The sequence below is a fragment of the Miniopterus natalensis genome, chromosome 8 (genome assembly GCF_054644295.1).
Source record: "Miniopterus natalensis isolate mMinNat1 chromosome 8, mMinNat1.hap1, whole genome shotgun sequence".
Taxonomy (NCBI): Eukaryota; Metazoa; Chordata; class Mammalia; order Chiroptera; family Miniopteridae; genus Miniopterus; species Miniopterus natalensis.
In genome coordinates, this window is record NC_142088.1 from 45,315,457 (window position 1) to 45,329,080 (window position 13,624).

At 34.3% G+C, this 13,624-nt stretch overlaps 1 protein-coding gene across 4 annotated transcripts in view; it reads left to right on the forward strand.

The window, feature by feature from the left end:
- SCN1A (sodium voltage-gated channel alpha subunit 1) overlaps nucleotides 1-13,624 on the forward strand; it is a 102,187-nt gene that overhangs the window by 71,034 nt on the left and 17,529 nt on the right. For all 4 annotated transcript variants that reach the window (XM_016199328.2, XM_087819805.1, XM_087819806.1 and 1 more), the window contains 4 exons: nucleotides 3,650-3,770; nucleotides 4,946-5,100; nucleotides 6,978-7,151; nucleotides 9,306-9,428. In XM_016199328.2, the coding sequence (XP_016054814.1) occupies nucleotides 3,650-3,770; nucleotides 4,946-5,100; nucleotides 6,978-7,151; nucleotides 9,306-9,428 (573 nt within the window). The remainder of the gene's footprint in view (nucleotides 1-3,649; nucleotides 3,771-4,945; nucleotides 5,101-6,977; nucleotides 7,152-9,305; nucleotides 9,429-13,624) is intronic.

Here is a 13,624-nt window from a genome sequence, read left to right on the forward strand (position 1 = left end):
ATTTTGTTCATTAGATTCCAAGTATTAGTGACATCATTTGGTACTTGTCTTTCTCTGACTGGCTTATTTCACTGAGCATAATACTCTCCAATTCCGTCCATCCTGTCACCAAGGGTAAGAGATCCTTCTTTTTTACAGCCTCATAGTATTCCCTTGTATAAATGTACCACAGCTTTTCTATCCACTTACCTGCTGATGGGCACTTGGGCTGTTTCCAGATCTTGGCTATTTTGTAAATAATGCTGCTTTGAACATAGGGGTGCATATATTTTCTGATTGGTGTTTTGCAATTCTTAGGATATATTACCAGAGGTGGGATCACTGGGTCCAAAGGCAGTTCCATTTTTAATTTTTTGAGGAAACTTTTCCTCAGTGGCTGCACCAGTTTGCATTCCCACCAATAGTACACTAGGGTTCCCTTTTCTCCACACCCTCGCCACCATTTGTTGTTTGTTGATTTATTGATAGTAGCCATTCTGACAGGTGTGAGGTGATACATATATTTCAAACTGTTATGAAAATTGTTACCATTTATTCGGTAAGCACATGCCAAGCATTGCCCATGTGTTACCGCCTTTGATCCCTATAGCAACTATATGAAGTAAGAGAGTAAGAGACATTTTACAAATTTGAAACTAAAGCTTAAGGAATTAAGTTAATTGGCTGAAGTCCATAAAACCAGTTACTGTGATTCAAACCCAAGCTTGTCTGACTCAATAGAGAACTCAACCATCTCATCATACAGTTTCCTTAGCCAGTAGAAACATTAAATATTTGTTAAATATAACTTATTTAACGTAAGAAAATTAATGTCAAAAGGACACTGGTGACTCTTTGCTCAATTCAGCAAAATGATTTTAACAACGGAAATTACTCATTTGGTTTACAATTTTATTTCTAGTCTGGGAATTATAGATGAATCTTGCAGAGTTTTCTGTGTGTCCAACTTATTCACATTACAATAATTTTCTGTTCGTCCAATATATGATGAGATGTCATTTTTCTTTTGTTACTTTACATCTAATCATTGATACTAAAATATATGTTAAAGCAGAATTTAGAGTTTATTACAGTCTTTTTGGTTTTTTTAAAATGTTTTTATTGATTTTATTTTTTTAACTTTTTATTTTTTTTAATGTATCTTTATTGTTGAAAGTATTACAGATGTCTCCTTTTTTCCCTATTGGCCCCTTCTACCCTACACCCCTCCCCCAGCCCAGGCTTTTTATTGTCTCTATCCATGGGTTATGCATATATTGAGTGTATTAGAGTTTCATACCTTCACCTCTACTCTGGGCAAGTGTTTGACTAACACTAGATTTCACAACTAATAAGGACAATTCAATATTTAGTAAATATGAATAATCTACTGTAGATTGTCCTTCTAACATACAACTTGATGAAGAAATCATCTGGGTTTCAGGGATGACATGGGAATTAATCAGTTAATATTTAACTTTTCCAGCTGCTCTGTGAAAATGCTAAATCTCAGTACAGTGCCTTTTCCTTTGATATTATATGGAGGCTTGGTTGAGAGTCTTTAATAGAGGTCTTTTTAATTTTTAATACGCTTAGTATACATTAGAAATATTTACTAATGCACAATGTACACAATGAAATATTAATATTTTTGAGGTTGTAGAGCATCTCATTTATGTATGATTTAAGATATATATATATAGATATATAGAGATATATATCTTAAATATATAACAATAGTAAGAGGGTCACCTTTAAAATAGTACCTACCTAGCTTTAAAAATAAGTATTTTTTTCAAAATAATATATATACACACATATACATATTCTGTACCCTTTTGACCCTTAAATTTCAGATTTATTTTTAAATTTATTTTAATACTCACTATAAATTGAACACCTATTAAATCCTATAAATAAGCTCCCTATAACAAACCAAGTCTAAAATAAAAGCAAAAACATCCTAAGATCAAGAAAGTACCATTTAATAATTTACTCTTAAAAAAAAGTCATGGAGTATTTTATTTGCTTCGCTTTGTTTTCATGCTCAGGGTCAAAATCATTTGATAGCGAACATTTTCAAAAAGAAAACAATGTTGCATAAAGCCACTGAGGAGGAAAATGTCCTTGCCATCAGGGTTACTGTGAGAGGCAGACTGGGCGCCTCAGTGATGATGTGGCCCTGCCTTCCCTGGGCTCACTTGTTGAGTCGGCCTGCCAGAAGCACATGGAGAATACAAGTCAGTGTAGAGTTTAGCTCTTGAGAGTCATGTGTGAAAACATATTTTCAAATAAACTAGCTCATTTTGGAAGTTAGCTCTAGCCAATTTGGTTCAGTGGTTAGAGCGTGGGCCCAGGAACTAAAAGGTCTCGGGTTCAATTCCAGTCAAGGGCATGTACCCCAGTTGCAGGCTCGATCTGGATCCCCGGCCCCTGTCCGGACACATGCGAAAGGCAACCAATTGATGTGTCTCTCTCACATCGATGTTTCTCTCTCTCTCCCTTCCACTGTCTCTGAAAAGCAATGGAAAAAATATCCTAAGATGAGGATTTTTTTTAAAAATTGTCATCTGGAAGTTAGTAAATTAAAGGTTGAATAATGGTTTAGTAAACATTAAAATAGATTTTTAAAATAGTTTATGAATCTCAAAAACTATGAGAACCAGTGCCTTTATTAGCTGAATTTCAAAATAAAATTAAATTTAAGAACAAAAAAGGAAAAATTAATTGACTTTATTGGTTTTTAAATCAATGAAATACTTGTTTGAGAATGTTTTAGTTTAGCTGTTATCCAATTTCTTTAGTATTTTATCTGAATTTATATCTAATATACTAATATAGAAAAAGACTCTTTCCACACATCTAAAAATTTTTCCCTTCCTTTTTTGAGTAATAGTGTTATTACTCCAACCAAATAAACTACTCAGAGCCACATCATCTTTGATTCCAACAATGAGAACCATAAGAATATACTGATAAAAAGGCTGTGTACTGGTGATGAGGCCTTTAATAACATTCTTTTAGCCTGTGATTTAAAAAAAGGAAAAATTCAATAAAGACACTGGTAATTTGAGTAATATAAATAATAAAGGTAAATATGCTATAAATGTATATTATCTCAAAAATTATATTTACAGATAGCTCTTATTATCAAGTGCCCATGATATATTCATATAAATTAAGAATACACTGGATCTCAAAGTAAACCTCAATAAATTCAGAACAGCAGATACTATATAGGCTTACTATCTATCTCCATAAATTAAAAAGAGAAGACATCATGTGGATATTATCTAATCACAATGCAGCTAAACTAGAAATTAAGAGTGAAAAATTCTAACCACTTGAAAATTAAAAGATTTGCTCCTAAACAAATACTAGGGCTTCTCTAAGTCATAAAACAGTGTTTTGCTTAGTACATATTTCTGATGGCCATTTGCAACTTCATGACATAGCAATCCGATTTCATATTTACTTGTGAATTATGGTAAAGAAGTTAATATAGACAATTTTCTTATTTCCTCTTAACCCCACTTTGGCTCTAAACTTAAAATCTCTTCATTTCAAAGATAATTCAAAATCAATGTATAGTACTAATTCTTTCTTGCTAGGCTACTTATTAGTTACCCAAATTAAAGCGATTTGCTTTTTATGCCCACCTCGTGCACAGAAACTTAATGAAAGCAGCAGCTCATCTGAAGGCAGCACTGTAGACATCGGTGCACCTGCAGAGGAACAGCCCGTGGTGGAACCTGAGGAAACCATGGAACCTGAAGCCTGTTTCACTGAAGGTAAAGAAAATGCCCCTCATGATAAGCTTCCATTTACAGAGTGAAGTTGTTTGTTAAACTCTTGATCACCCAAAATAGACCACTCATAATAGAATAGAACTTTGTAGTAGTGGGTCTATTTCAATTAACTCTAATATACTAACAGATTTTAAATCTATTGTTATGTTTCAGTTATCTCTGTCCATTATGTGGAAGGGATCATGAACATGAAGAAAAAATATAATCAAAATCAGCGACTAATTTATCGTTTTAAAAATAAAATGGTGATTTCACAAGTTGGCATCTTAAACACTAGTCAAAATTCTCATACATAGAGTTTGTCTTAAAAGTAACTATCTGGCTATTGAAATTAACCGAGTTGCAAATGCTAAGCTGTATGGTTTAATGAAATCATCATTTCCCAATGCTTGTTGGATGACACAGGAAATACGCACTGCCCAATACCCGATAGCCGAATAATATCTAGCTGAGACTGGTACAATACGGACAATAGGTCTAAAAGCTTTGTTTTCCCCATGAGTCATAATTCCCATGGTCAGATTTTCTGGGGAGTTTGAGTTTTGAAGGGATGAATATATTTGACTATTTTTTATTTAGTGATCTCTTCTTCAAGGGCCTGATATATATTGTCTCCCACTATTTCCTATATAAATTATACACATCCCTCAAAGCCCTTCTCAAACTACCTTCATCTGACTGTGGTGGAAAAGAGATCAACGGCTACAATGAATGTACCCACTTAGTTCTCCTGGTAACTAGTTATACGCTCTTTTATGAGAGCTCGTCTCTCTTTCCTTGCACATACCTTCCCTGTCTTTCTCTCTTTTCCCTTCCCTTCCCTTCCCTTCCCTTCCCTTCCCTTCCCTTCCCTTCCCTTCCCTTCCCTTCCCTTCCCTTCCCTTCCCTTCCCTTCCCTTCCCTTCCCTCCCCTCCCCTCCCCTCCCCTCCCCTCCCCTCCCCTCCCCTCCCCTCCCCTCCCCTCCCCTCCCCTCCCCTCCCCTCCCCTCCCCTCCCCTCCCCTCCCCTTTATAACTTCACACAGCTAGTAAACGTGCTCTCGCTACTCCAGGCTTAGACAGCTATCCTAGCAAGGTAGGATGGCAACGGGCAAGAAAAGAGGGATCAGGGCTGCGCCAGAGGTTGTCATTTTATCTGTTTAAACATTATTCTTGCAGGCTGTGTCCAAAGATTCAAGTGCTGTCAAGTCAGCGTGGAGGAAGGGAGAGGAAAACAGTGGTGGAACCTGAGAAGAACGTGCTTCCGAATAGTGGAGCACAACTGGTTTGAAACCTTCATAGTTTTCATGATCCTCCTCAGCAGCGGGGCGCTGGTGAGTGAACGCGGAGCAAAGGGGCAAAAGACTAAGCTCCAGAACCGTCGAATTCCAGTGGCTCATTAGCTCTGCTTTAGTAAATGCACTTTGTCCCCAAACCCTCATGGTAGGTCCATTGCCGACTCCACAGCATCAGCGGCCCCCCCCCCCCTTTGGTTAATCCCAGACTGTCCTCTGCCCGCTTCTTCCATATGCGCACGTGCGTCTCTCTGTCGCCAGCCTGCCCTTCTGGCCACTTCCAAGGCACCTTCAGTTCCCCCTTCCGTCTCCCAGACCGCGAACTTGATGTATAAATATTCACTTCTGAATCACTTATACACACATTTCTCATAAGCTATTTATTAAGTTTTGCTTACTCAGTAACCAAGACAATGTCTGCCTCCAGTTTATTTATTGTAACCGAAGAATATGGCTATTCAATTACTTAGATTTCAACAAGAAAGTAAGCGTGGCCGCTGCAGCCCTGCGATAACCCTGCGACTGGGAGTCTATAGCCTCTAAAGCCTAATGAACCGTGTTGCTAAACGGTACTGTTATTACCTGTTTAAGGAGGGTCAGTAAGTCCTTAGGAGCCACTTGGCCGCCCCTTCTGAATTGTTGCTGTTCTTCTGCTACTCGGGAACCATGAATATTGTAACAACTAGTGGGCAGTGTGCCCAAGTGATCCATTTAAGGACTGGTTTCTCTTTATAGGAAGGTTTTCTTTACATCAGAATCAATTTACATTTATATAAAAATAGTTAACAAATATATAAACTACAACATATAGATAGCATTTCAGAAAAACACCGACACAAATGGAATGCTTCAAGCTCTTAGACAGATGACAGATAGATGTAGATGACAGCTAGACAGACAGGCAGACCGACAGATAGCTGGATCTTACCTGATTGAAACCAAATTACTTACATTTCTTTAACTTAAGTTTATAATTAGATTTTAGGACTATATTTTCCTGCATATTTCTCTGATGAAATAAATTTCTCTACATGCTACTTCAGGAGAGAAGTAATCTTTTACCACTGAAATGAATGTGAGACTTAGATGTGAAATATCGAAAGAGGTTCCTATTAGAAGAATACATATTGTGGTCTCAATGAGAAGTAATTTTGCCCAGCCGGGCATGGTTCAGTGGTTGAGAGTCAACCTGGGATCCAGGAGATCAGGGTTCGATTCCCGGTCAGGGCACATGCCCGGGTTGTGGGCTCGATCAATGACTCCCTCATCATTGATGTTTCTCTACCTCTCTCCTTCTCCTTTCGTCTCTCTGAAATCAATAAAGATATATTTAAAAAAAAAAAAAAAAAAGAAGTAATTTTATCTAAATGAGGAGTAATGTAGACTAGTAATGTACCAGACCCTGTCTCTGCTGAGAAATATAAACCATCAACAAAATGAAGGGGGGAGGAAGAAACAAAGGAGCCCAACTATGCAGTGTAATTGGACAATGTGATTATCGGTTACAATTTCTGCTTTATGGAAAATCTAAGCTTTACTTTTTATTTCCTCACCCTCCTTTCTATCGTAAAAAGCCAACAAGGGGAAGCAAAAGAAATTAAACAAAAGGAATAAATAATTTCAAGTTGGGGTAGCACCATCAGGATATGACATCAAGAACAATTTCCTAATAAGTCAAATTAATTCATTAGAATTATGCTTTTACTTTTTTCTTCCAGGTATAATATAAATGGAGAGTATAAATTTTCCCTTGATTCATAAAAGATCTTTAAAAGGAAAAAAGCCACAATAGCTCCGGTTCCTCTGTCCTATTCCAATTGAATATTATATTATTATATATATATAGAAGATCAGAAAAAATAGCTTATGGAATATAATAGTTTTCGAAATCTAAAATGTATAACTTTTCTTTATAGGCATTTGAAGATATATATATTGATCAGCGAAAGACAATTAAGACAATGTTGGAATATGCTGATAAGGTGTTCACTTACATTTTCATTTTGGAAATGCTTCTAAAATGGGTGGCATATGGCTATCAGACATACTTCACCAATGCCTGGTGCTGGCTGGACTTCTTAATTGTTGACGTAGGTACACTTCTTATCTGTGTCTTACATTCAAGGTACTTGGTCTTCTGTATACGCTAATTCTAAAACAGTGAATCCCTGGCCACTATGTTGGGTTGACGGGACGTGCTACTTAATAATCCCTAAACTAATTCATTGAATGATACTGTAGTTTTTGTAATAGGCTGATTTAGTAAGAACTTAGCATTGGAGGGATGGGATTTATGGTAATTATCTAGGAAAAAGCTGAATGTAAAAAAACAGCAATTTGTACGGAAAGTGGTAAAATTGGGTATGTTGCTTAAATTCCTTTTATTGTGAATGAGACAGCTGGGTCTGAATCTCGGTCCCACCACTGATTAGCTGTATGCCAGTGAGTAAGTCACTTGGCTCCTGACTCTGTAAATGATAATACTAGTGCATATAGTGTTAAAGGCACTCAGCAAACAGTCATGATGGTGGGAGCTTCTGCCAATTTTTTAAATTCTCTTTGATCTACTCAAAGTTTTTAAAGGACAGGTTTAAAGAGTATATAATGGAGATTATAACTTCATTAGAAGAAGCAAGGCGTACAGAGAGTGGGGGAAAACTGTTTCACGCAGTGATGAGTTTCCCTAGACTGTAGACTAGTACTGTACCAGACCTTCACAGATTTGTGTAGCTAATGACTAATACTTCATTTGCCCTAAAAGAAATGACTGCCCTCGAATTTATTAAAATTAAACATCATGTTTCATATTATCAATTTGACATAATTTCAGAGTTAGAAAAGTGTATCTAAAATATCACAATTCCATAGGCAATAGTTTTATCTGCAAAAGACAATAATCCAGCAGATCTATGTAGGTTTCTTGTGGAAAGTATTTCTAGAGCTAAGAGTCCTGCATATGTTATATCTCTTAATTCTAAACAAAAGTAAAGCCAGAGCTATTTGAAAAGCTTAATAATGTTACTATGAAATAAGTAAATTGAGGGAAAAACCTCAAAAAAAAGAATTGCTTCATCATATCATAAAGAGAAATAGTTTCTAATATTGAGGTTTCAAATATTAGAAGTTATATTTCAACTCCTCACAATTATTACAAGTTGGTTTTTAATAACCATTTGTGATATATTTTAGGTCAGTAATTCTATAGAGCATTTTGTAGTTTTGCAATAATACTTTTATTTTTAAATGTTCAATTTTAATTATTTCATAAGGATTAGTAAATCACTAAAAAAGACAAAAGGAATTATAGCACATCTAAAGTAATGTAAAAATTATAATAAATATGAGGCTACTTAATACACTTAAAAATAGAAAATTTTACAAAAACAGTGTCCATTGTATTTGGAACTGTCCAGTACTAGCCACTTTCAAATGAAAGGAATTGTAACTGTTTGAATATGGAGTTTTGGTAAAGTCTTGATTTAGAGAATTAGACGCTTAACATTTTTATTTCTTAGTCTTTGCATATTTCATGCAAATGAAGTAAATGCATTGATAGATTTATTTGATAAATATTGATTGGCCATTTTGGACCATATACTATCGCAGAAGGTATCAAGTAGTATAGAAAAAATGAGTTTCAAGATGAAATAACTTTTTAAGTTATATTCACTTACATAGGACTAAACTTTAAACAAGTGAAAGCACAGGGTATTAGCAAGACAAAGAATCCCCTTTGGGGAAAAAAAATGCAAAATTAATGTAATTTAACACATTGATTTCTGAGACTATCAATTATAATTAGTTGAACATACCAGTACAAGATAGAGGTTTCCTGCTTTTTCTGATACAATAGCAGCTTTTGTGTCTTATTTAGTTGTAGGCAAAGCTTTATATTGAGCAGCGACTTTAATAAAATAAAGGATAGCCAATGACATTTCTTACACTTGGATTTCTTTCTTTGTTGAATTAATTTTTATTTAGTTTTTAAAAACTATTGGTCTACCAGTAAAGTAATAGAACAATTAAGAATTACATGACATTTGAGGGTTTTATTCACCTAGCTTTTACTTTTTTGTATCAAACTGAAAATATTTCCGTAAAGTTGTAAAAGGTTTACTGAAAGTATGCAACCATTTGCCTTCTGAGTAATTATAAACATAATCATATTTGTTGTATGACAGTAACTAAAAATTGAATGACAGTTTTCTTTGTTCATGTTTTTGTTTGTTTGTTTGTTGGCGCAGGTCTCATTGGTGAGCTTAACAGCGAATGCCTTGGGTTACTCAGAACTTGGGGCCATCAAGTCCCTCAGGACACTACGAGCTCTGAGACCCCTGAGAGCTTTATCGCGATTTGAAGGCATGAGGGTAAGGAAACGGAAAGAACCAGAAGCATTGCCTGTAGCCAAAATCAAATTAAATTAAATTTTAAAAAGGAAAAAACCGATGCATGCAAAAGAATGGCAAATCCTTGCAAAATTGCTATTTTATCTTTTTATCTGTTGCATATTAACTTCTAGATGATATGCAAGAGAATTTAGGCCTCCTTAGAAATGATACAACATCATTTATCTGCTGTGCTTATTAAAATGACTTTATTTCCTACTCTACCTTGGGAGTTTCCTTACAAACCTGTATACAAAAAAGCAAATGCACCATTAAAAGTACTACGTGTAATGATGTGATAATAATCAGCTAAAGTAAATTTGACGTCGTGCGCTTCTCATTTGTGAGGATCTAAACTGTATTTTATGAGTTTTATTAGAAATAATTTGAATTACACATGTGCCTAAGAATAAGAGTAAAGGAAAAAATTTTAAAATCTCAGAATTTTGTCTGTATAATGCCAAAGTTTGCATTGTTTTAATATATTCAAGGGTAGATATTAAATATTGACTAAATTTTAAACTTTTTTAAAAGTTATGTTTAATATAGCCTCAATTTGTAACTGTATTAACCTTCTTAATAGTAATAGTAATAGTAACTTAAAGATTTTATACAGAAATCCACACAATTTTTCGTGACAATGAAGTAAAACATTCATAGCATAATGAACACAAAATGTAATTTTGACTCATTACATAGATGATTCGTAAATTAACCATAACTTAAATCTCAGTTATCAGAATTACACAAAATTTTATGTTATTTCTAAGGAAATACTAAATCATTCCCTATGATTCATAACAGATTAAAAATTTTGCTGTTGTTAATTTCTCATACCTTTTTTAAAAGCATGGAGCATTTATATATAAGATATATAACATAAAAAGTAGTCATTTATTAAAAAATCAAATTTTTTTTACCGAAACAAAGATGCTGAATCAAGTCTAATTTAAGAAAAACATTGCTCTTTTGTTGCCTAAGATTTAGTTATATTTGTAGAAACTAAGATAAATTGCAGATTTCCATTTGCATTGTTCCAGGTTGTTGATAGCTTTATTATGTGTTCTACTAAAATAAAATTTATATTAAATGTCACCTTTTAAGAACATAAGACTTGTCTTCAGTTTCTCTACCACATATAAAGAAGTCCTCATTAGAAATAATTTAACACAACATAATATAGTCCTCTTTTATTTCTCAGAGATCCTTATATTTTTACTAAAATATTAAAGTAAATTCTCTCCAGGGTATGTGAAAATTAAGTTTATTTTCCGATTAAAATGTCACTTTCTAGTGTTTCATAGTTCTGGAGAAAAATATTATTTTAATACCTTCTACTTGAAAACTTGTCACCTGAATCAAAGTATATTAGTTCCCCCTTATTCAAAGTTTCACTCCATGGTTTCAGTTATCCACGGTCAACCACGGTCTGAAAATATTAAATGGAAAATTCCATAAATAAACAATTCATAAGTTTTAAACTGTATGCCATTCTGAGTAAGGTGATGAAATCTCATACCATCTGGCTCTGTCCAACCCAAGGCCTGACTCATTCCTTTGAAGAGCGAGATAGTCCCTTAGTAACCATCTTGATTATCAGGCTGACTGTCACAGTGTCACAGCTATTGCCTTCAAGTCACCCTTATTTGCTTAATAATGGCCCCAAAGCTCAAGAGCAGTAATGCTGGCAATTTGGATATGCCAAAGAGTGCCTTACAGTGAGTGTTTCCTTTATGTGGAAAGAGTACAGTACAGTAAGATATTTTGAAAGAGACCACACTCACGTAACTTTTATTATAGTATATTGTTATAATTGTTCTATTTTATTGTTAGTCATTATTGTTAATCTCTTATTGTGCCTAATTTGCAAATTAATCTTTATCATAGGTTCGTATGTGTAGGAAAAAACATTATATATATAGGGTTTGGTACTATCCATAATTTCAGGCATCTACTACGGGCCTTGGAATGTATCGCCCTCGGATAGAAGGGGCTGCTGTAATACGTTTTAACGGTCTCCTGAAATCTGAGCAATGCTAAGCATCTGAAGCTGTTATAAACATTTCAAAACTGACCATGAATTAAATGGCCAGGTACTCCCGTATATCACGTTATTTTCGTAACCGTGTTTGTCCTGTGGGTCCACCTGCAATTTTTACAGAAATATCTTACCTATAATTATTGATCAATGATGCTTTTTGCATTATAAGGAGAGATTAATTTTTGAAACACGAAGTTTTAAAAGCATAAACTCCTTATAAATGCTGATAGGAGGTGAACTAATCATTTGAATTAACAGCTTTATGAATCTGGTTCCTTGCCTCATAATGACAGCATATACACAATCCTATCACGGCCAATCAGTTCAATGTGTATTTGGCATTGTAGAGACAAAATAGCCTGATTATGGATTCTATTTTTTGTGTTCCTAACTTTTTAACTTTGTAAAAAAATGTAATCATGGATGATGGTGGGGATGGAGATAATAATGATGATTATAATTGGGAAGTGAGATCTGAATACACGCAGAAACTCTCGTTTATTCTTTTCCCTAGCAGCATAAAATCACAATAGCTGTGCAAAAGCGTAAATCAGCCATTCATTTTATTTTTGTTGTTTTGTCACATTTTTCAAAGCATGTGCTTTTATGCAACATTACCAAGTAAAGCATGCTGTACAATGCTTGATAGAAAGTTAGATAGTAATAAACAAGTTATCATCACGTTGCACTTTATGTTTTGCATGTTTTATGCACATTCTGGCTGAGAGCTTTTCAACATTTATTGTATTTCAAATTTCCAGTCCAAATTTTTGAACTTGTAAAACTGAACTGAGTGAACTGATGTCGTGACTATCTAGAGTAAAATAAAATTTGTACTTAAATTTGTGTATTTAATTTCCTAATCTAGGAAATCATAAAGACCTTCTTTTTCAAAAGAACTCAAGTCTTGATTGATAGGGAAACAGACAGAGAGCATCATATACAAAAAGTAACACCAAATGTTCTGTCATACAGATTTCTAACTAATAACAAACTATATATTTCTATTTTATATAGGATAATCTTGCTCCAACTTGGATGGGGTGGAGCGCTGGTTCCTCCCCTCAGCCCTTTATTATGGGTACTGTATTACCCCTTTTGCTACCTTTCATCCTTTCACTGTGACTTTGTGTAGTGGGATGAGGGAGGGATTGGGAAGGGTACTATTGCACCACAGTAGGGAAAAATACAGTATTTGCAGTCTAATCCCCGATTTTCAACTGTCTTGAATTTTCTTTTGAGAAAAGTAGCTTTGAGTATTTACCCTCTGTGGATTTCAGCCCCAACTGTTGGTATCTTTATTAAGTTTCGTTGAATATGATTTAGTTATGTGTATATTGAGTTATCTGTTGATGGGGAGATTGACTGGTGATGGTGGGGGACCTTGGTTTAGAATGATTGGGTGCATATTTTAACTTGTCAAGTTGATGATGCTCTTTGAGGAATAAAACCCTTACCATTTTCTGCATTGGTCTGGGTCCTGAAAATTGCCAACAAGATACAGAGTACCAGCAGTTGATTCCTTGCCTTGTGTACAAATGTGAGCAGATGCTAGGGCGCAATATTTCTGGCTTCATAATACTGGTATTGACTGTGTGACCATTCTCATTTTTTTAACTGTAAGTTTATAGGGTTATTTTCAAAATGTAACAAGGCAAAAATATATTAAGAAAGAGTTGAGGTAAGCACATGTGATTTATGTTTTAAATGAAAGTAAGTTAACATACAAAGACTTATTTGAATTATGCAGACTAGAACACCCACCTAGAAATAAAACAAAAACATCTTATCATGTATATTGATGATATGATGTTTTAATTAATGAATTTAAGTTAAATTCATTAAATTAATGATTCATTAAATTTAATTTAAATTCATTAATTAAATGAATTTAATGCAAAAACTCACTTAATGCAATAAATCACTATGGTATCTTCTAAGATCCAGCTAACTTCTTAGGATCTTAGAAGATATCACAGTGGAAACATAAATGAAAATAAACCTACATTTTATGTATTCTTTAAGTTTAGGAATAATGTACAAGAAAGGGAGCTTTTATTTTTGAGGCAGAAAATGTTTGGAATATTTATATGGGTAATTGCCGTATCATATCTTTCAAAAATAGTTACCTTAATTA